Here is a 24,617-nt window from a genome sequence, read left to right as displayed (position 1 = left end):
TCCTTGAAAATAAACAGATTGTTGGAGAGATTGATGTTAAAACTTTATATCAGAAAATTGGTGCAAATAATAAAATAAAATCCAACTTGCAAGGACATATACAATCAAGAACATAAACATAAATCTCCCATTTGTAGATTGAGTGTGGAAACTTTCAAACAATCAAAAAAATGAGAATTTGTACATCAAAGAAAAACATAAAGCAATTTTCAATATTAACAAAAAAAACAGTTATTTGTCACTGGGATGCTTGATTAAATCAGAAGCAAAAGACAAAAAGACAAAAACTGAGAGTAATAAATACAACTGCAACTCTATTCAACCTAATAAGAAGTAGAGCAAATGAGCAATGTTCATTAGTGACTAGAATCAATTCCCGAAGCTGAAGGTATTGTGTGTCGGGATAGGGTCTGCCCTTCTGGTTGAAGGAAGCGTTTCGGCAGAACAGAATCACTAAAGAAGTACTTTTCATGTGAAGTGAATGTACTCCGCATTCATCAGGGCGATAATTAGCAGGACCCTGCATGGGTGAAAAGGGGGAGAGAGGAAAAAAGAGAGAAAAAGAAAATGGTAGAAAGAGAAGGGGGATAAGTCACCATAAATGAATAAAGATATGAAATCAAACAAACAGAGGTGGATCTGTACAGAATTGTTCTGCATGCAAAATAGGAAATAATCAAGAAATCAGACATCGATCCTAGTCGAGTCTGAAATATATCTCATAGCCACATGCAGTCAAACCCCCATATAATGAGGGAAGCCTCTGGAGAAATTCAGATGAATCTCCCCCCAAAAAAGAGGGCAGAAAGAACAGATTGTGGCATTGGGTCCCCTTTGGAAGAGTAGTGCATGAGTCCCTGAACCCAACCCGCTGGTCGGCAAGCCAAGGTCCATGTGGGTGAGGCAGGATCGGCTGAAGGGGTAATGAATAACTTACCTAGGATAGGTAGTAAGGGTGGAAGCCGTGTGTGCTGGATGGTTGAGGTATGAAAGGTGGCTAGTTGCTTGGGCGGGGGACTGAAAGAGTCCGCTGGAAACTCTTAGTAGTCCATTAGTCATCATCTCTGTCTGGGGCATCTGAGACCTAAGAGAAGGAGGTAGCAATTAATGTGTGCGGTGAATGAAAGACGTTAGGTGGAAAAGAGGAAGATTAGTTTCTGATGGGAAAGAGCTAGTCCGGAAAAGATTTTACCTGGACAATATCTTCTCAGGAAGAAATGGAAAGAGAAGAGAAGAGGGATCGCCAGTTCATGCAGTAACTGGAAATATCTAAGTCCACACCAAAGCAGTCGTGGACGAGACCTACAGTTGGTAGGTTGTTGTCGTGGTGTTAGTCCCAGAGCACGATGCTGCAAGGGAAGATGACATAAGAAAAAGTGAAAATATTTAGTGTGAAAACCCAAGAAAGTGCAGAGTACAGAGCGGGCCAGAGGTGATGCCCAGGGCTGAGAATGGGGCACTCCGCTGAGTAAGACTGTCAGCCATGTGCTCAAGGAAAAACTTGCAAGATACAAAAGGGACTTGCCTGAATTCATAAAGAACAGCGCTCCTTAAAAGTAGCCGAAAGGTGAAGAGCGCATGGAACAAAACCACAAATTGTCTTGCTCTCAGACGCCTGCCATAGAAATGCGGGCTGAAGGCCAGGAAAAGCCGGAGAAAAACGGTTGTCCTAGCAACCGTGTAAAGAGTGACTCAGGGACGTAATGGAGGTTCCCAGTAGCTCGCTCCGCACCCAATCAGGAACTGCCTCAAGAGTGATTGGCAAGTAGGTGTGAGCTGAGGACGGCCAATGCAAGTGCTCTGCGGCCTGCCATGTGTGAGCGGGCTGGTGGAATGAAAGAGCCAAAATGTAGGTTTGCGCAGCCCCCAATGCGGGCCTGCTAGGAAGAGTGATTGGCAGGTGGGTGTGCCCACGGGACATCCAATGGTGGCGTGAGGGGGGCGGGGAATAACGAACCCAAGCAAGGTTCGTGAATACAAAGGATATCACCGCCTGTGAGGCGAGTGATAGTCCGTTATACCGTGCTCGCTCAGAGCGGAGGGAGAGATCTTGTGTCTGGTAGGAGTCCGGTCAGCTAGGACAGCACGCGGGGAAGTGTTGGAGTCACTTCTGATGTGTGCATGAGAGAAAGTCAGGTATGTGCCTGGGGAGTGAAATGCTGCTTCAGACCAGCTGCATGCGAAAAAGTACAGCAAAGTCATAATCCCTGGGAGCCATGGGCACTCCAGAGAGACGGGATCCGTGGGGTCCTGTCATGGAGTGGAATGGGTGGTGGGCTCCTGCAGCGGAGGAGTTCTGTTGGAGTCGCTTCTAATGTGTGCATGAGAGAAAGTCAGGTATGTGCCTGGGGGGTGAAGTGCTGCTTGAGACCAGCTGCATGCGAAAAAATGCAGCAAAGTCAAAATCCCTGGGAGCCATGGACACTTCAGAGAGACGGGATCCGTGGGGTCCTGTCATGGAGTGGAATGGGTAGTGGGCTCCTGCAGCGGGAGGCAAATGAAAAGTGCTGCTGGATGCGTCAGAAAGGAAATGGATGCGGGACCCAGGGATAGTGCCAGGGAGAGTCCCTAATCCAAGATGGCTTAATCATGCATGATACCTGCGAAAATGGAAAAATGGGTCACTCGAGACTCTAGGGTCTTTAAATTCAAGTTAACCTCAATAACAAGGGAGCTCTAATGCGTCCAAAACACACAGAGGTGTGAGGCATGGGTGCATTCTCGCACCTTGTCTGTACAACCTGAATATGGCCAATCTGGACAAAGCAATACAGATTGTTGTTTTTGCAACCCCAAAGATCTTCACACTTAGGACAATCTGGACAGGCTACGCAGATGACTTCCTGTATTTTGATAATATTTCGATTGACCTGCAACGTCTGCTAAATGCCTTTGTTGCTTTTGTGGAAGCTAATTCCTTGTCCATAAAACCTGCAAAACCAAAGGTTATGCAGTTCACTTGCTCTCGTAAAACGACTGCGTATTGGTGGCCCATACAGCCTGACGAAATCGATAGAATCGATTCTTTCATCTATCTGGGTTACAGGATGAACGCTAAAGCATTGGCTACATATATCTGAGAATGGCTATATATGAAGGCGGTCAAACTGGCAAACCAATTACATAGGGTTAATTCGAAGTTTGGTAAATGTTCCCTCCTTCCGTGCCGTAGATTCTATGAGGGCCAAATTGGCCCAAAGCTACTCTACGGTATTGAGATCTACGATCCGGCAGTTATTGAGTATTTGTCTAAGTTAGAAGCATTGATCTGGAAAAAGGTACTATCCTTATCATCAACTACTCCTAACTCTATTATCATATATGAGTTGGGTACTATTTCTTTGAAAGTCAGAGCTCTTTGGCAACATCTGTCACCATATATGAACATGCTGGATTCCCCAGCTCATTCCCTGATGACTGCTCTAGGGATAGCTTGTCAGACTGGTGGTTCATGGGCATTGGCGGAAATAAAGGCAATTGCCTTGGCGTTCTTGTCGGAGACTGGGTGTACTAGAGAGGAACTAGTAGGGAACCCACATAGAGTGAAAAAAGCACTGTTTGTCGCGGACTGGACAAATACTGTGACCGAATTTCACGCATTCCCCTCGCTGATCCAGTTAAGGGGGGAGCATAAAAACAGGGTGTTCTGGCACCGTACTTGTCGATTTAGTCAAGTAAAACAACACAGTCTACCTTTATGCGCTTTCCATTAAATATATTGCGCACAAAGGTGACGCTGTTGAGATATGGGCTGCTTACGGAAAGTGCTGCCTTTTGTAGATATTGTAAGGTGGAGGAAGCAAGAGAAAATACAAAGCATATACTATCTTGTGTGCCACTGAAATCGCTAAGGCACTGGTTGTTTGGGCCTCGTGGCAGCCACTATGGGAAACACTTAGGGCGTGGGCCCTTGCACCCGTTCAATGATGTCCACTTGTTCCATGTGCACCAGCTCCTTCTGCATTTGTGAAACAGTGCAACCAGTTGGATGTTTTTGTCCACGTGTAGTCACACTTCCTGGCCTTTAAGGCACCCTATGCCCTGGAATAGGTCCTCATAGTTCCCAGACAGTCTTTCGACATCTGGGAGGTGTACCTGGAATGTGAAGTGTACCGGGCCCAGTACCTCCACGGTCGTGCAACTGAGAAGTGTGTCTTTCACCTCTCTCGTGACATAGAAAGTCACTGGCATGTACTGGTTGCTATGTGCTACCGTCATCTGGAATGCCCCCTCCAAAGGAATGGGCGTTCTACCTCCATATGTCAACATTCTTATCTTCGTCGGTGTGAACCTTGGCGTAGGTCGTAGCAGGGTATATTGCGTGACAGGCATGACGTTGACTTATGCACCTGTATCGATCAGCTTTGCTACTTGAGTGGATAGAGTCGTCAATTCACAGCTTGGTTGACATCTCCTTTGCTGTGATCCTAGTGCTATTACTGATATGAATAGCTCCTCTGTGTCGCTGTCATCAATTGCAGCATTTTTCACCTGTGGATAGTACTCCGCCATCGACGCTGTGTCTGACTACAGGACCTCTTTATGATAAGGACGCCAGTTTTGCTGTTCTTCCGCTATGTGGTGGCTGCGCCCTTGAGATCACCCCTATCGGCCACTGGGCCCTGCACATGTTCGCAAAGGGCCCTAGCTTTCCACAGCACCCACACTGGCGGCCGGACAGGGGGCATCCATCACCATGCAGTGGTGCACATCCACAGAACTCACAGCAGTGCTTGCTATCATCTCTCCATTGCAGAGGGTGGGCCATTCTTGGTTTTATCTTCTTATAGTTGTGGGTTTCTGTGGTGATTAACAAATTCCCAGCGCTTCTTCTATTTTGATGCCCTTTATTGGATCCTCCATCGTGTCGCTCTTGATGTTGCCAACTCTTGTGCTCTTCCCAATTCTAATATTCTCGTTACTGGCAGCCCTGGCTCCATGCGCATTTCGCCGCCAGTTGCCGTAGCCGGGTCTAGTAGCCATTGAGCAATTCATTGGGGCCCTGCACTGCTTGCCACAGCTGAAAGTGTTCATAGTCTATGTTCACCATTGGGGTAAAATAGTTATTCAGGGCCCTCCCTGAGTCATGGTATGAACTACGTGCCTTGAAGGGTTTATGTAAATCGCTGCCCGCATAGAACAGGAGCATCAACCTTTTCTGTGCGTCCTCCAGTACATGTGCCGCGTCGAAATACATTTTGAGACATTTGACCCATAGTGTCCATTTAGCCCCCAGTGTGGTCCCTGTATATCAAATTCAAGAATTGGGCTGCTATGGAACTGCGGGCTGGCAGGCGGTTGCTCTGTTCTCGGGGCCCAGCCCTGTGGCTATAAGGCACTCTTTCTGGGGGTGGTAAACAGAGAGAATGTCCTCCTCAACGCCAGCATTCCCGTCAAAGCACCCCTCCATGTACATGGTTACGTGCCGCCTGAGCTTGCAGATGTAAGGCGCACAATACTCTCCAATGTGTTGTCCCCTTTACGTGGTGTTGTTTATACTTTTCCCTCTATGCACACCTCTGGCGGGCCACTGAAAGGACATTTCCAACTTGTTGTGCCACATAATGGTATGCACAGGTGTGGAGAGCCACTGTGTGGCACTGCACCTGCCCTCTGATGGTGTACCCTGTTAAGGAAAGCTGCTGGGTGGTACTGTAACGCTAACTTGGTGGGGTGTATCTTTATGCATGTCCACTTGGTGCTGCAGTTGGTGCTGTGGCTCCTCACCCATGTGTTGTCTGAAGGCCCTGCCCCCTTGCAACAGCCCGGCCGCACGACCACTTTCACGACTGAGGGCCTCACCTGAAGGATGTGACGGCATCAGTCGTCTCAGCCAATGGACGTCTTCTGGCGCACTGACATGGCGGGCCGGTGTGGAGGGCTCGAGCAACTAGAGGCTGCTTCCTATGGGGAAGTGGGTTCAGAAATGAGGCAGTCCAGGGGTAGACTGTGCGGCAGTCATCCCCCGGATTGGCCCTTTATCACATCCGCGTTGACAATGTTAAGGGCACGCGCAGTCTGGGGCAGAGGTGCGCGCATGTATTGACACCACACAGTGCTGATAGCAAACTGACAGGCCACGCCTGGCCGTCATCTATTTCCTTGGCGACGTAGCACGCACACAACGTGGTGGAGCGCTCGCGTCTCAACATGTTTTGTGAAGGTCATAGCTACTAAAACTGAATTCCAAAATGAGATTGAGTTTAATGGTGTCATTTTGATTCCCAGAAAAGGGGGTAAGTGTATACCCCATCCTACTCCTCATCCTGAAATTCCATAGGCAGATTCTATTCAAATGTGAAGTGAAAGGAAGGGGTACTTCTATCTGTACTATATAATCAGAAAAACATCCTCCCAGAGTGTAGGGCAGGTGAACCGAAGTTCTGTGCGATCTGAATCAATAACATGTTAGACTGAGCACCCATGTTAGCAGACCACAGCACCATATTTACATAGCAGGCTTTAGGCATGCAACCGTTTCCTGATAACAGCATTTGTTGGTAATGTTTGCAGAAAGCAAAGGCCCTGTGTATTATGTGAAAGTGGAACTTTATGTGCAGTTTAAATATATTAGCATATAAAGAATTCTATTATGGTTATGACCCTTTTGCTGTCTTGATTGCAATGCAGCAGATTTAAACGCCGAGGCCGGCAGAGCAGAGCTACAATGAGAATGTTTTAGTTAATCATGCCTCCCTATGTATATGGAATTGATTATGGCAATGGATGCTTGTGTGTGAGAAATATGATGTGACCCGGGGATCGAACCTTTGTTGCTCCGTGTCGTCTTGCTTTCAAGGCGAGCACGTTGCCCTTGAGCTATCCCCCCGAGATCCCGAAATAGATGCAGGTCAATTTCGTTTCAGTAGACACGCTCCTTGTGATTGCGCAACATTGTGGTGATTTCGGCTGCATAAAGCTGTGCACCACTTCTTTCATGATTTTTTTTAATACATTCATTTAAATAAGTTCGAGTTTTGATCAATCCACCTGTTTCTTGCCTAGAAGTGTGGGATAGGCTGGCATAAGGGTTGGTGGGGCATTTTATTCAAAGTCTCCACTTTATCTTGTAATCAAAATATATCTTAGAGTGTACGTGGGGTGTGCTAAAATGCTCCTTGCACGTTGCCATTCAAGTGCACAATTAAATGATAGAATATTTTCATCTTTACTTACAATGTTATGTTCTGCCAACTTCCCAGGCAAAAACTCTTCCCCTGTTGCTTTTTTTTAGCATTTTTGCAAGCATTTCTCTTACTTTGGTTACCTGTGTTACTGGTGCTGCTACTAATACTGGCGTCAATACTGGCTGCTATTACTGATTCTACTAAGAGTTATTACTAGTTATTGTCTAATGATCTGCAGAAGTTATCACATTCATGGGAAGGAAGAACATATTTTATGTTTCTAGAAGCGTTACGTTCCTGTCAAGAAAGCTGTGTGATCCTGGGCAGGGCCAGTGTTTGCAAAAGGCCTTGCAGGCGGCTGCCTGACGTGCCAGCCTATAGGAGGCGCCAGGAGGATCAACACATACATACACCGCGTCATGATGTTTTTGCATCATTTAATTTCATAAAGTAGTACGTACACTGCGCACGGCGGTAACGTATCTATGTAAAATAAAAAGTGCTTCTTGAATTTGAAATCAGACTCTGTCTAAGAGGAGAGCACTGTCTGACTCACTGCATGATGCCTGGGCCCTAGCTGCTGCTACCCAGCAAAGCAGCCCGGCTAGCACCACATGCTTGATTTTACGTCCGTAGTAAAAAGCAACATTTGTTGCTTATCAGCCTGGGCACGGCCAGGCCTGACCGCACTTGCCCCCTCCTTGGCGCATGCGCCGCAGCAGGGGGGTGAATTGATTATGGGCTGGCTGACATACCATGCGTCCTAGGACCAAGAGCCCCATGCGGTAAGGAATGAACCGCCAATGTCTCTGACCTATGGGAAATGTAACGCTATTCATGCCACTCTGGTTGAGACTGGGGCAGAGACAAACAGGTGTCAGGCACACCTGGAGCGTGAACACTCTGCACCGGCCCATCTGCTGGGCCATCCCTATCCTTACTCGACAGCCTGTTGGTGCAGAGAGGGCTGCAGGAATGCGGCTCCACAGAAGGAGTCTTGCATTCCGCCTTGTGAAGTGCCAGCTGTTCGCCGTGCTTCTGGTAGAACGGGGGTTACTACTAGTTTGAACCTACACATTGTGAAGAGGTTATGAATGTCACCTGAATTTGGAACTTTCCGATTACATAGTTAGACTGCTCAGGAGGTAGAGAGGTAGCAAGGCAATATGCGGTAAATTGGCAGTAAGGGTGCTGTTTAATTAGGCCAACAGTTTTAGCAGGGTATGTACACTGTTCAAAGATGTGAGTGTTCACAGCAGGTATACACATTTAAGGATTAGCAACGTCCACAGTCACTATATGTTTTTCACAGTTGGCAGTCACACAGTGGAAATATTCCCTAAGGTTTCAATATTATCAGTGGTATATATTTTTCCATCAGTGGTATATAGATTTGCAGTATTCAAATCAGTAAATATGTTAGTTTTGGCTGGCAGTGTTAACCGCTGGCACGTACTGGTCTGGGTGGGGTATATAATGGGCAGGCGGATATTTGGCTCGGGTGTTGGATGCAGATTTGAGATTGTTAGCAGTTAGTATGGTATACTGTGTAGGGAATTGGGCAGGGGAAGTGATGGCATTCTCACTTCCTCAGCCCTGTTCCCTCAGTTACGAGACAACACCCTATTGTGCGACAGGAAGGTGAGTGCCGGGTCTGTCTGTCGCATAGCATGTTAGGCAGGTAGGACTGGGTCACTAGATGGCATCGCAGGCTAACTCATAGATGGTAGGATCTGGACACAGAGCAAATCACTTATCCAGAAACAGAATATCATGTCCAATTGGCCTTTGAGCTGCATCCTCCGGTCTGCACGATGTGCAGCACTTCACCCCAACCTCTCACGGTTTCATGTCCTCTTGCAGTTGCTTTTGCTCCTCCACTCCTGTGTAGACGTTTTGTCCGTGAATGGGTTCTGCCTTCACAGGAAGGCCTCTGTTAAAGGATTAACAGGGTAGAGGTAGACCTCCAGGGATGTAGATGCCATGGGAGTGGGCTGGCAGAGGCCATATTTTCCAAGTCGCATAAAGTGTGCTGCGGGGGTAGAAAGCCTGGGCACAGTTACTGGGCTCATTTCTGCCACAGGTACGTCAGCTGCCCAAGCCCTAGGAGAGACATCTGTTCACCATTGCTGGAGCTGACACTCTGGCTCCTGGCATCATTATGAAACAAGCACTAGCATTGCCAACAGTTTGGGCTTTTGTGTAGGCACGGGAATGGCACTTGCCAGGAACTGCCATAGTGTTTTTAATAGGTGCAAAATGGAACGAGTGCCTGGGAATCTAATAGCAGTGCCTGGAAAATGCCTAATACTTATTCACAAGCCAAAACTGTTGGCTTTGCCAATGCTAGTTTTTAATAGGACTTCAGTGAAGGACATACATAGTGCTTATAAATCGAGTGGCTTAAGGCAGACCTGGTTCAGATATTTTTACTACACCATTCATGGATGTGACACTGCTAGTCTGCTGGTGTAAAAGACCCCGTTATGTGACTGCCCAGCCCTCAAAACATTCTCCTATAGAGTTTCCCACCACTCTGTTGTGATGATCCTGGAAATATGACATTTCTACCAAATAGCAGCACTTCTTGTCTCAATAGCATAGACATCAGTCATATTTGCACAGAAGTGACATTACTTAATGTCTCAGTATATTGGACTTAAAAGAGATGATGAGGTGACCGATGACTCCATGTCACCTGGGACACCCTATCCCAGTTCTGAGCTTTGCTTTTATTTGAGTTGTAATTTAGTCCATTTCGCTTGATTGAAGTGACCCAATACTATACATCGCACCGGGCTGGACGTATTTGCATGTTTGAAATAAGCGCCATTATGTGATGTGCAGATGATACTTATTAGCTTAGTGAATGAAGAATGGGGATAATTGTACTGCAAGGAGAAATATAATATTCCTGGTTTGTTTTAGACTGCTTACTCAGCAATAAGGTCGACTGCAAATGAAGGTATCACAAGCCAAGATGTGGTATCGTTTTTTGGGAAAAAGTAAAACACTGCTTTTTCTTTTTTTTTAATATGGATTTACATGCATAACAAATATGCCAGCACTGGGGAAACTTGCATGCGTGCTAAAGAGAGGGGTGACCCTTCAATAATATTTATTTTTATGTATAAGATTCTGGGACTAAAACACTGTTCTTACTAATTATGTATTTTGTGTGTGCATTAGTGTTGGAAATGAACATGGTACGGTAGAGAGGGACAGTATCAGAGATAGCAGATAGGCCAGGCTCTGAAGTCTCTATAGTACTGAAGGTGATCTGGAACAGTACATACTGTGAAGAACTAGTATTCTAGGGAGCGAGAGGCACCTTTGGAATTCTGTTTGAAGGGAGGGACTGACATTGTTCAACACCATAAAGGACCTAGTGCGCCATACGCAGTGACTTTTGTGCGCGTCCCTTTAGATTCACAAGTAGAACTCAAAAATTGAATAGCAGTTTTTATCCTCCTCGCACAAATGGATGACAGAAATCTGGCGGGCGAGTTCCCCAAGCCGAGAGACGACCCACTTCAAACGCCTTTCAGACAAAGGTAGCGTGCAGCCAGGCATGCATGCGTGGCTGGTGAAGGTTGAGGGTTCATTAATGAGGTGGCTAGAAGCAGCAGAAGTGGCAGAGTCAGTACGTCAAACCCAACCTCTTTGCAGTCTCCATGACGCTCTGACAGGTCACCTTAAATGAGCTGTGTCATTGAACCTCCATGGAGAGTGAAAACAACCATTTTTATTGTCATTTTTGAGGGGTTGGCGGTGTGCCAACGATGCTTCCCGCCTGGCGTGCAATCTGGTGTAAGACTGGCCCTGATCCTGGCCAAATCCCTTTAGCCATATGATCCCTCGACAGCATGGACTGGAACTGGTTAGACGCTTGCCAAAGCTGGACATTCACATTTTCTCTCAATGGCATAATGCGTCCAAGACTTTGCAACTTACTTTGTGTAGAAGTCAAGCACCTGGTGCAGCAGATCAAAAAGAATGCTGGCTACCCAGTTTATCCAGAGGATCATTGTAATGAATGACAAGGTCATCTTACCTGCAGGCAACTAGAAAGCACAAACCTTTCAGGAATGTTGCCGCCTTGAGTGAGCGTAAGTCCCCTGGACATTGTTTGTTTCTTATATTTTTCTCTGCTTACGTCCTCTTAAAGTTATTCACTGAGATCACGCAAAAGGTTTGACCTGAGAACTGCATTCCCTACTGGGCCATAAATACCGCACCACACGTGGAAGCTCTCATTATAGTGTAGCTGTCAAGAGCAGGGGTACTGTGCTGAGCGATTATTATTGTGTATTTAGACGGGAAAATTGAAGAAAAATGACGCACCAAATTCTCTTGTTTTTCTGCGTTCTGCCACTGGCTGTGGCCCAGCTGGCCGACCTCAGGTTCTCCCAGGTCCTGGACACCAAAGGATCTGTGCTTCTGCGATGGGACTTTAACACAAATCTGGAGGAGATCACCTTTGAACTTCAAGTCAAGACCACCGGATGGGTGGGGTTTGGATTGAGCCCCGGCGGGGGAATGGCCGGAGCAGACATCGTAATTGGTGGGATTAACCCTTCTATGAACCCAACCACATATTTCGCAGTAAGTGCATGGATTCTTGTATAAGTAATTACTCCACTTGCTAATCGAGAGCAAACCAGAGTGTAAAGCTGCTTGGGTTTCCCAACGAATGTATGTGATTTCACTGAATCCACTTCACCTAAAGGTGAAATCTTGGAATTAATTTTGCTTCAGAAAATTGTTTTATTATGCGGGGGGAGACCCCAGTCCTTCCCCACTTCTCCCTACCTTATCCTATACCCTTACCCCACCCCCATCTATATTTTAAAATGTAACCACTTACCCAACCAAATTCGAAGAAAGAAAATTTCAAAGATTTCTCATTCAGTGAAATTGTATTCGGTGAAATGTAGGTCTACGTTTCCCAACACCATGCTTCTGACACTAACTATGGGTTAGGAGAACACGGACAAAGCTACAGACAGCTGAGCAGGGATGGAAAGAGTGGCACAGAGGAGCATGGCAGGGAGTGGTCAGAAATGAGGAGCTGAAGAAACTGACAGATGGAAAGAGACAATGTCAGAAATAAAGGAGGAAAGGAATAAAACAGGCACATGGTGCAGGTGTCAGGAATGATCTGATGGATTTGAATAAACAGGCACTGTAGGAGAGGTAAAGTGCTGGTTGGAACTTTAGGGTCAATATGTCTTAAAGTGTTCATGCCTCCGCGCCTCTTCACTGCTGCTGATTCCAAACACCCAGAGCGGAGATCTGCTGTCCCAGGCTGCACAGTTGCCTCACGCACTGCAAGATATATTCACAAGGCCTTTGTACACTTGCAAATTAATTTTCAGGCACAAAGTTTATCCGGACAAACTGTGCACCAGCTAGAAGTTGCTTTACAGTTGTTCACCTTGAAACTAATTGGGCTAATTTTGTACATGGGCGCAAAACCGCCTTCCATTCACATCATGCCCCATTTTCCATAATGTGTGTGGTGCAGAGGAATGGCGGAAGGCAACTTGCGTTTCCGCTGCTCTGCCATACAAATATGCCAACATGGATTTTCATGCCAGAGCAAATGCTGTGCATCCCTGTGGCCAAAAGCAGGCTCACCCCATAGAGATTCATTGTAAACGCTGCTACAATGTGTACATGGCAGGCAGTATTTACTCAGTTTGCACAGCCGAGGGCAAATGTGCATGGCAAGAGACGGCGTACAAGCTTGTACGCTACCTTTTTCCCTGCATTTTTGCACTTCGCTGTGCAAATGACCAATATTCTGCAGAGGGTCCCAAACTACATGTATGTCTACACGCAACGGATCCCCACTGCTGAATTACGCAGAGTTACACAATGAGATCCCTTGTGTTTAGATTGTGCAATTCGTAAGCATCCATAAGAGTGGGAAGGAGGGGATCGTACCTCCACCAACACCCAATTTGTATTTGCCCAGTGGGGGTCTTGACGATTTCCCATGAACAGGCAATGCAAACGAGGCGGACACCTGCAAGTACAGGTGAGGCATTACAATTTACACGAAAATGAACAACTCATCTGCTCCTTTCCTTCTAACAGTCATGTCGCCCCTGTTCCAACCTGATGCAGGGCAGATTTGAGACCCTGGCTAATTTGCAGCCACAATCATTTTTATTTTTTTCACTTTTCCCACTTCCATGTTCAAACCTTCGTTTGGTTGACATTCACACAGTGATTTTCCACCTGTTGGTGAAATCAGGATTCCTTTGGACCTGCAAAGTACACGATGCTCAATCTTTGCACTGGTCACATGGGATACTTTCAGAAGCACTCTGCAATGTGAAAAACCGGAGGGTGTTTCACGACTCAGCCCCCAGGGATCCCTTATTCAGGTGGCCAGGTAAGGCCCATCGCTATTGGATCCCGGCGAGGGAGGATCCCCTGGTTAGGGGGTCCTCTGGAGTGGGGAGGAGACACCTGAAAGTGAGATGTGGTATCCCCCATTTTCTGACAGGTATTTACCCCACATTCACTCTACCTTTATGGGCTACTACAACTCCCATGATTCCCCTCCTTTCTTTTTCAACCCGACTACTGAGACAAGGAAGAGGAGGACTGAGACTAGGAAGATTATCGCTAGTGATCTGCAATGGATCTGTCCCACTAATGAGGCCAGGCAGTGTCAGGCATTCAGTCACTGCTACACACACCTGAAACACATTGACAATCAAACAAGGTAGAAAAAGTGGAGCACAGAAGCATACAGAGAGCGAGACCGGTCACGAGAAGGAAAAGCTGAGCAAAGGCGGACGGAAACCTGGCTATGGAGAAAGGAAAGCCGAGATGCTGACAGACTGCGAGTGAAAGCACGAGAAAGCAAGGCGAGGGAATTGCATCTCCTAGAAGCTCAAGAAGTCCCGAGAGGAAAGCCAAGAAGCTGGAGAAATCCTCTCTTTGATGTGCCTGAAGGTTACTAGTTTCCCAGAGCGGCAGGAGTATCTGGGAAGGTCTGAGGGGTAAAAAGGAGAGACCCTGACCTCGGACGTGATAACAGTGAAGGACGCGTTGAATACAGACCCAGCTGGCGAGTTCTTGAATAAAGTGAGAACTCGGTTTTTGAAAACGCAAGTGATACCAATGTTGCGAGCAAGGTAACGCGTATGGAGGCAAACATGTGGAGAGAAAGATTCAATTGTTCAGAAGTACAAAGTAACAGAGTGTTCTTGTGTAATAGGGTAGATTCATTATCAAAAGTCTCTGTGAACTGTAAAAGACTCTGCCAGCCCAAGGGAGGTGAAAATAGTTTTGGGAAACTTGTTTTGAAATGCAAGTCGGACAGGGAGACTGACAAGGAATAAGCCGTGATCCCGAAAAGGCTGGTTGAAGAAGTAAGTGAACATTTACCGAAATCAAGGTGCTAGGAAGGCACAAGTGAATGTGATAACCAGGAACTACGATAACCAACATGCATTGTGTCAACGTGGTCATGCATGGGCCCGAGTAAATCCCTGCAGTTTTAAAAGTCTTTGACGTGAAAGTGAAACGACAACCAAGAAGGTTGGGGAAGGGAAACCTACAGTTGGGAAACAAATTGAAAGAAGTTGAGGCCCAGACTCGGGTAAGGGTAGCCTGATAGACCTATTGAGGAAACTGTTGTAAATCTGTCTAAAGTGAAGTCCAGACTCGGGTGAGGGAAGCCTGAGGGGCCCATAGTGAAAGACTCACCCCAAAACCTCGTTGAACCAGAGCTGTGCTATGTTAAGCTGACCTGAAGCAGGCAAGGGCAGCCTGAAGGAACTGTGAAAAGTTGAAATGAGCTGAATCAGATGAGGGAAGTCTGAAAGTCTTGTGTGAACTCATTGAACTGTGCAAACTGGTCATCCAAAAGGAACTTTTGAAAACCCCAGTGATTCGACTTGGGAGTTGTAGTCCCGCGCCATTGCCATTTTGACTTTCTTTTGATAAACTCTTTTTGTTTGACACATTTCCCTACACTTAGCTATTGTAAAAGTGTAAGGGCAAGCATAGGCAGCTTCTAGCAGACTTTTCTTTATTTTACTTTGATGCTCGAGACTACTCCGATTACACAGCTAGGGCTAGCGAGGGAGTCTCCAACCCCCATTCAGAACTTAAGGGTGTCGAAACTTGAATTATGGTGTCTGTGTCTAACTTGTGATCCCATGCCCACACACTATGTGCATTCAGTGGCAGGTGCACAGGAAGAGCACTAGCGTGTTTGCTTGTAGAGCTTTGAACAAAGCAAAAGGGATCAGGAAAATGAGGAAGCATTAATAGTTCATGAAGGCAAACATATTTGTGTAGCATTTTAAGCGACCACTCCTGAAGTCACTTATCAAATTCAAAACTCTTCCATAAGAGCACAACCACTGAGAATTCAAAATGAACACAGCAGTGGTGTGCGAGAACTGTGAGCCCAGGGAATAACACACTCCAATATGCAAGGAGAGTGGCACAGCATAGTACAGTTTTCATTACATGTGTTACTGGTAATAAAACAATGGCTGTGCTATTCACACTACACTTCTACTTCATTAAAACGCGCATTAAACATTAGTTAACGTTACATCATTACCGTAATGAGAGTGAGGCTTGTGAAGTACTGCTATAGTGTGAACTAAGGTGTGATGTGTAGTGTGATGGACTTGTCTTTAGATTTCTGAACTATTTAAAGTAGACCGAGTTCTTGTAGATAATAACCTCACATTGCCGTCTCCAAGGTTTATAGACTTTACTTGGTATAGGCATTTGCCTTAAATATTGCGGACAGCGCACCTGCAGTTATGGTTAAAATGCACTCCCCAAAAAAAGAGCACTGCTCAGGTGGCTCATAATTTTGTACCATTCAAAGAATCTGCACAAAGGCTTAAAGCCGACTCAAATCGTTTTGCTCAGTTGAGAGTGGTTTTGTCAGAGTTCTAGAGGGGCTCCCCCAATGTATGTTTCCCAATTCATTCTCAATGGACAAAGTTTCTGTCGTACGTACGGGATTTGAGTTCAACTTTTGCAAGGAGTGACTATCTAGCCCTGAAAGCGTGCCTTTGCAAATTTGTTGGAAGTCTGTCCAGCAATGTCTCTCACAAGTCCTTAGAAGTAGGCAGAAATGAATTTGTGATATATGGGTTGAGTCTCGTGCAAATTTCTTCAGCGTGTCTGTTCTCTTTTTGCGACAATGGGTCTGGGAAGTTACAAAACATCTAATCTGACTTGTTGGAGGTATGTGCATTTTTTAAACGCCTGTCATTAGGGTTCACAAACCTCTGTGGGGTCTTGTCGACCTTTCACCGAACAAACTTAAAGAAAGGGCTACATTGGAGCCCCCTGGGTTACTCTTAAACCTTCCGTGTATCCTCCCTGTGCTCCTTTTTCCTCCTCAGACTAAGGTCTGGATAATCTGTGTCCACAATGCCTCACCCTTCAGAGAAGTCTAGGCCTTCTGCGACCAATACATTGGTGATTTGGCAAAGTATAAAGGCTTCTTAACATAACATCACTTTGCCATAAGGTCTGATATAATCAATGAGAAACTAACAGCCTTAGTGAAGCGTTCATGTGGTCTATTTCAGGCCGGCTATCAGGGGCACGGATGGGCTGCCTAGTCTAGGCCACCCCACATACGCAGCCTGGGCTGTTCTTCTTTGGCCCAGGCAGCACCTGGTATGCTGCATGGGCTCTGGATACTTCTGGGAGCATCCGCTCTGGAGCCTGCATGGGCTGACAGCTGTCATGGCCTGGGGCAGCCGAGCTGTCCCTTTCACTAGCAGCTTGGCTGCTTGGTTCAGTCACGGGAGGGGGCGCCCCACATGCCACCCGCTACCATTTCCTGGATTTTGTCCCTGGAGGAACGCTTGAGGCAGCAACCGCCCCAACCCCACATAAGTATTTTTCTTTCTCTCCTCTAACTGTCTTTTCTCAACTGTCTTTTGTTTTAACTCCTGCTGGATTCTTTTCTCTGCCAGCCTAGCCATTTCTTGGGCAGGGAAGTTCTAGTCTGTTAACTGTCCATTGATTAACTATAGCCCCGTTCTACCCCTAGTCAGAACTTATACTCGCTTCTTCTCAGTCAACCATCCACCCCTTCCCTTTCTGCTTGTCTACCTACCCTCTCTCTCTTTTGGGTTGTACCCATTCTTTAATTTCTTTCTTCCCTATGCTCTTGACTTCGCTCGATTCCTCCTTTTACACACTCTTCTTCTTCCTTTCCCTCTTAGCCTTTAGGCTCAACTTGGTTTAACCTCAGCATCCCTCACTGGCCACCCCATCTTCCTCCTTCCCCCTGTACCCACACACCTCAAATTAGATGCTTCCAAGATCTCCAACCACATATACCCCCCTCGGCTACCGCACAACACCTGCTCCTCTCCCCCACCACGTATTACTCTTTCACTTGGCCTCCAAATGCACAATCCCTCTGCAACAAGTCTTCCTCAATCACTGATCAATTTGACTCTTATCACCGTCAACAATCACTTCATGCTATTAAAGAAACCTGGATCTCCCCTCGTGACTCGGATACACTAACTGCTCTTCACAGAGACTCTGCCACCATCTACCACTCTCCCGACCTGTTGGGAAGGACGGCAGTGTAGGGTTCCTTATCAATAAGGCCCTCAAAACTGCCCCTCTACCCCATCTGATATCAACTCTTCTTATTGAATATGCCACTATTGAACTCCTCTGTCCTATGCCTCTCACTGGTCTGGCTCTCTATCGACCCACTTGTCCGCTCAAATCCTTCATCCCTGATCTGACCCTTCTGCTTGAGTCAGTTCCAAATTACATCCAGATTGTCCTGCTGGGGGACTTTAAAGTCCCCAAACCCTCTGCAGCCACCTGCCTTGAACTTCAACTCCTTCCTATCTGACCACTCCCTTTAGTCCCACTATGAACAGCCTACCCACCCTGCTGGAAACTCTCTTGAATGTGTCTTTTGCTCTAATTCATTCTCCTCTTTTGCCCTCTACTATGACCCCTCTCCTTCTGATCAGTCCATTGTTCAATTTATCATTACAATCCCTCCACCTTCTACTCCTCATCTACCCTCTTCAATGACTAAGAAGAGATTCAGGCAGGACTCTCTTGCCCCTTACTTTGATGATGTGAGGACCTCTCTCTTGTCTCTTCCCCTATTCACGCCTCATCCGTTGACTGTGCTTTCTCTGACTTTCACTATGCACTTATGATTCAATTTCTGCTCACAGATTCACATTTTACTGTCCCTGTCTTCAGCCTTGAATCACCTCTGAAATTTAGACCCTCCAGAAAAATGTGCACTCTGACCTACGATGCTGGAGCAAATTAAGGACACCTACCCTACTCCTAGCCTAAACAAAATTCCCTTGCTGCCCTAACCTCTGCACTGGACTATGCTAAATCCTCCAACTTTACAAACTTAATGGCCTCCCTTTGCAAGCACCCCACAAAATTCCATCTATACTTTGCTCACACCTCCTAAGCCAATATCCACAGCCTCCTCCCTTCCTGCTAACGACTTTGCTCACTACATTTCCTCTAAAATCTTTAACATTGGTGACTCTCTAACAACCGTCCTCTCGCTCCCTCCCCAACCCTCCTTATGTCTGTTAGGCAGAATTATATTCAGTACCCTTTGCGAACACTACACACAATGAAGACTACAAGTGACAGTACAAACTCACCTTTGGTACAAGCCTGTACTACATAGTAAAGTGATAGCAATGGCAGAGCAGCCAGATTTATCTCAAGAGTAAAGTGAGCAGTACCACGAGATACACAAAGGACAGCAGTTACTATGATTCAAACAAACACTGACTCAAGGTTTTTGAGTAAAAGAATATACATTTATTTACACATCAGTTATTAAACATTTCACTATTATCAAGCAGTTGAAAAATCACGATTCTAATACACTACACTGCACCCAACAGATTCTGGACAAGTTAGGCTCAAAATGAAGTGTGAGCAAAATGGCACTCCAGCAATATAAAAGGGAGGGAAAGACAAAGTTAGACAAAAATTTAGCAGCGCCAACAAGTTAAGTAAGCAGGGCAATCTAGAAAAAGGATCTACAGTGAGGGAATCAAATTCAAGCGGCCTGGCCCAAAGTCAATGGACCAAAGTCTTTGCAGAGGATCACACAGTTCAGAGTAGTTTGCGGTTAAGTCTTTGCAAAGAGTTCAGAAGGAAGTTGGTTGGGCAAAAAAGTTACTTTAAATAATGAAGAAGGACAAGCCCTCGGTTTGGCAAAAGGTTTCACACACTTTCACCACGGCTGTACGAAACGAACAACTGGGTTAACACAGTTCCTTAAAAGCAGAAGAATGCTGTTCCTGAGGCAGGCGTTTCATAGCAGATCCTGCAGGCTCACGGTTCTTGAAGCAACTGTCGGACTGACAAGACGGAGGAAGACTGGAGGGTCCTGCACTGCTCAGGGAAGAAACTAGCAGCGGAGCAAAGCGACGAATAAAAGGTGCGCTCTTTAAAACCCAAGCCGGGTCCGTCCCATCTGGCTATCCGGCTCACTGTAGCTCTGTACAGCAAATTCGACCAGAGGAGGGAGACCTGGCTTGCAGTTTGGCAAACTGGTTGTTCCCACCAGCTCAAGGGGAGAAGATTCCTTGCAGATCTTCCCTGTCGACAAAGTGTGGAGATTCGGACCTGCATCAGGGCTTCACCGGGCGTTTCAGTCGTGGTAAGGGTCCTCTTCTTCCAGCTTCTCTTCGGCTCTCTCGTTCCAGTGGCAACTCTGACTTCCAATCCCAAGAGACCTGCTTTTTATACAGTCTTTCCCCATTCACACAGCCTGGCTGTCAATCACACAGCAGGGTGGATGTCCCGCCGGGACAGTCACTTCCCCCAATCATGATAGAGTGCGACATGGGTCTCCAAGGAGACCCTGTGCAGGGAGTCTCAAATCCCTCCCTCACATCCTGTCCCCCTCAGACATTCAGGCGCCTAAGGTGGGCTTCTGTGCAAAAGCCCGCCAAAGGACGGCGAACGAAGGAATAAAACCTGGTTTGGCACACAGAGAAAAACACAAGAAAGACTTTTACAAAAATAAATGGTGAATAAACCGAGCCGGAACCGTATACAAATCTATATGGACCAGCGGTTTAAGTTCGAGGCTACTAAGATAATCTAAAACACTATGAGGGTTATTTAAGATAACCGCAGTAGGAAAATAGGGTAGTTACCACTGCCACCAGCCAAATCTTAATGAAAAGGGAACGAAACAATGTTCCATGAGAAACAGCCAAAAAGGGATAATAATTAACCCTTTCCAGAACTCTAGGTAAGATAGTTTGTACTGGGTCTGTGAGTTCAAAAAGACTAATAAAGTCAATGGCAAATATACATGTTTCTGGGAGACAGTAGTCAGTCCCAGAAAATGGAGTCGGAGTTGGGAAGTCTAAACAAGACAACCCTGTGTCCCTGCACTGAAGGTGCTGTGTAACACACAGAAAAAAGATGATGCCTATGGAGTAGGTGAAGCTCCACAGTCCAAGAACACATAAAAATGTAAAACACACACAGCAAAAGACATGTAAGAGTGGGAATAAAAGGCTCACACTCTTACCAGGTGAAAAAAATAAATTCTAGAAATCAAGCAAAGCTTCTGAGGGACTCAGTAGCTAGGGGAAATTAGCCATTCTGGAGAATTCTCAATAACAATGTCTACCACCTCTCCCCCTACCGCTTCTACTTTCGACTACTTCACCCCACCTGTCCTAATAAAATAGCAATGCCAACCCATCTTGTGCTCTTTCACACTTTTGCTCCCCAAATGATTAAAGACTTAGGGCCTCATCACGATTTGGGCGGTAACGCCGGCGCTAATAGCGCAGGCGTTATTACCCCTCCCGCCAAACCCATTGCCGGTATTAAAGCCGGATCACGGTTTTTGCGGAACAGGAAATCCCCATTGCCCATTGAGCCCATTCGTGAATGCCCCATTCCCCATTGGGCTCAATGGGGAAATTTCACGCTTTTACCGCCGGAGGATTTCCCGCCGGCGGTAAATGAACCGAAAATCAGCAAAATCTTGTCAGATTTCCCCCTAGCTCAGAGCTGGGGGGAAATCAGCCGAAGCTGTGATTTGGCGGACCCTTAAATCCGGTGGTAACAGCACTACCGCCGGATTTAAAGGCTACCGCCAAACTCGTGATGAGGCCCTTAGTCTCCAACATGGGTCCTTATCTCACTGAGCTCTTTAACATCTCTCACTCTCTCCACTGGACCCTTCCCTGCCTGCTTGTGATCTGCAACTCTCTTACCCCTATTGAAGAAGCTCTCTGCTGACCCAAACGTCCCAGCAAACGATCACCCAGTTTCTCTCCTTCACTCCATTATTCAGAAGTCATTGAGTGGGTGGTCTTTCACTGGATGACGGAATACCTTGAGGATCATGGCCTTGGACATCCACTTCACTCTGGCTTCCCTAGTAAACACTCCACTGAGTCTGCATTCATTCATGCCTCCAACGTTCGCTCTAGTGCTCATCACTCCAAAGTCCCTTCTCATCATCATTTTGTGACTTTTTTGTTCTTTTGACACTGGTGACTACTCCTCTCTCCTCCTCACCCTCGAGGACCCTACGTTTTGCATTTCTGTCTTGCCTGAAGCGCCACCTATCGGGAAGGTTGATCCTTTAAAATCTCTTGGAACTTGCAAAACTCTCACCCGACCCCTCTCCCCTTTGGTGCCCCCCCCCCCCCCACCAAAGAACACACCTTGGACCTCTGCCATAGGAAGATTTAGCTCACCATGCGTTGCACGTATCACAGGGAAAGTCACTATTGTATGTCACTCTCAGACTGTGATTCCCTCAGATCGACCCGGCAACCACACCATGAGGCAAATGGCTTTAAGGAAAAAAAGAATGGCTTCCAAATGCATTATTGAGCGTGCAGTCCTATATAAATAAAATTAAAGAAATGCAAAACCTAGTTGTAATTATTGTAGTAATTAAATGTGTAACATAGTTTGTAGAGAGGGAAGAACGGCATTGGTCATCAAGTGAAGCTAAAATGCAATGTCCCTGGAGATAAACAAACTGATGCCCACAGACAGATTCCCTCGGCTGCCAAGGCATGAGTGTCATTGCTCCAAGAAATACATGAAACATATTACAGTTAATTAATAGCGTTTATTTTGTTTGAACCCACACCTGTTAATCAAAATAAAATAATTGTAGGCCATTTTAGGTTCCTGGGAATAAAATAAAAGTGAGATCATTTGAGCTCGCCCTCTCAGGCTGCTCTCTTTTCTGAGCGTAGCGCTCAAACCCCTAAGCTTCAGTGCAAAAGCTGTGGCTATGAAGACGAACCTAACGTACAAAAGGGCAAGCACAGCACGTCATCATACGTAAGAATGCGCTCGGACAAAATCTTCTGCACAGGCGGTGCTACTTCCCAGACGCGGTTCAGGCTGCTACCCAAGACAAAGGGTCTTTTAGTGCTGCTGAGCATGCATTGCTTGCCGTGGTCAATATGACATAAGTCGATGACAAGTACCATTAACATAATTTCCTGATGGGGATTGTCTAATAGCGAGCTAGACAGGATGGTTGCCATCAGATGAGGTCATCGTTCCGCCCACTATGCATCAAAATTGCTACCTGGAAAGAGTATCGTCTTCGGATTAAACATAACATGTTCATGAAATGCAAGAATTTATTGACACTTTGTTTAAAAAACTAATGTTGGTTGCCCCACTCCATATAGATGTCCATGGATGATTTAGGATGCTTGTAAAGTTATTGTAGCCTGGTGATGAATATTTCCCTTTTCCAACTTCATTTGTTCAGTCCTGGAGTACATGAAGAACTCTTCTATGTTTGGCCATCATTCATTTGTATGTCACATAATTGTGGAAACTGTCAGGGTGATGCATTTACAAAAATAAATAAAACAGAAGTGGTAATTGTTTCTCTTTCTCTGTAATTAGCGTTCTGGTCAGCACCCATTACCAGAAATGGAACCTCTCCATGCAATGACTGAATATCCACATTTTGCTTCGTTTAGGACTATCACGGAGTTGGAGAAGTGATGCCAGTTCGCGATTCCATACAGAACTATGTGCTCCTGTCCTCATCTGAAAATGGAACGTTCACGACCCTGAGGTTCAGCCGCAAGTTCAAACCGTGTGATCCAAACGATGTGCCTATCACAGTAAGTAGTGAGAATGTGGCGAGCACCTGTGGGGAGCACGGGTCATCGAGATGTGCAACGTGATTGGGATACACCGAATGGTCAATTACATGATTAGCCCCAAGTGGTTTGAATAAACTGATCCATGTTTCTGTCTACAGCAGAGGATTTTGATATTTGTCTTGTCATGAGAGAGCAGCATCCTTGCCATTTGTCTTTTGAAGATAGTGGGCCTCATTCCGATTCAGGCGTTAAGGGGTTTACGGCGCCGTAAACGGCGCCGACCCTTAACGCCTGATTACAAGGTTCCCTATGGGGCAAAAATGGGAATGGGGAAGGGGCCATTGGTGAATGGGGAATTACCGCCCCACTCACCTTGGAATGGGGCGGTAATTCCGCCATCCACCATGGCGGAATTGCAACCTTAGCGGCATGGACCATGGTGCTAATCGCACCATGGTCCTCCGCCAAGGTTGTAATGAGGGCCAGTGTATTGTGATGGATATCTTTGGGCCTCATTACAACCCTGGCGTTGGACCATGGTGCTATTAGCATCATGGTCCATGCCGGATTCCGCCATGGTGGATGGCGGATTTACCGCCCCATTCCAAGGTTGGCGGGGCGGTAAATCCCCATTCACCATGGTCCCTTCCCCATTCCCAATTCTTGGCCATAGGGCTCAATTGGAATGGGGAAGGCGCTAATTACGGCACTGTAAATTACGATGCCGTAATTAGCACCAAGGTCCCTTAGCGGGTTGGACTTTAACGCCTGCAAAAAGCAGGCGTTAAAGTGTGAATCTGGCGTTAAGGTTTTAACGGCGCTGCAGCCTTTTACGGCGCCGTTAACCCCTTAACGCCAGGGTTGTAATGAGGCCCTTTGTGTTGGATGTGACTTCTGTACCTTCATTTAGTGGATGCAACAAAGGTCATCATCACAAAGTTTGCCTCTGAGACATGGGGTAATTGCCCAAGAAAACAGGTTACCTCATAGTCCCAAAAGTGTTTCTCCTTGCAAAGCTTTCAATAAGCTGCCTATAATAAGAGGATTCCTACATTTTACCGAATGCCATTTCACATAATGTGACATCTTCAAATTTATTTTCGTTGAATTTGGTTGGGTGAGTGGGTACATTTTTAAAACATAGATGGGGTGGGATAAGGGGATAGGATAAGTTAAGGGGAAGTGGGTAGGGGGAAGGGGTCTCCGTCGGCATAATAAAAAACATGTTAAGAAAAAATAAATCAAAGATTTCACCTTTAGGTGAAGTAAATTTGGTGAAATCACGGACATTTGTCTATAAGCGTTCTGTAAACTGTACAGAGCCTGATCTGTTTGTGAG

The 24,617-nt window shown here is 46.2% G+C and overlaps 1 protein-coding gene across 3 annotated transcripts in view; it reads left to right on the top strand.

Annotated features, from left to right (window-relative positions):
- Window positions 1–11,352: 11,352 nt before the first annotated feature.
- The window catches only part of LOC138580127 (putative DBH-like monooxygenase protein 2), a 548,912-nt gene continuing 535,647 nt past the window's right edge, over window positions 11,353–24,617 (top strand). Inside the window, exons 1-2 of one of the 3 annotated variants that reach the window (XM_069650423.1) lie at window positions 11,353–11,732; window positions 23,150–23,296. In XM_069650423.1, coding sequence (XP_069506524.1) covers window positions 11,463–11,732; window positions 23,150–23,296 — 417 coding nt within the window. In that variant the 5' untranslated portion in view covers window positions 11,353–11,462. The remainder of the gene's footprint in view (window positions 11,733–23,149; window positions 23,297–24,617) is intronic. The other 2 variants (XM_069650422.1, XM_069650425.1) reach the window with 2 other exon arrangements.

This window comes from Ambystoma mexicanum, chromosome 3p (assembly GCF_040938575.1).
Source record: "Ambystoma mexicanum isolate Mex_15411 chromosome 3p, UKY_AmexF1_1, whole genome shotgun sequence".
NCBI lineage: Eukaryota > Metazoa > Chordata > Amphibia > Caudata > Ambystomatidae > Ambystoma > Ambystoma mexicanum.
This window is presented reverse-complemented; position numbering and strand designations above follow the sequence as displayed.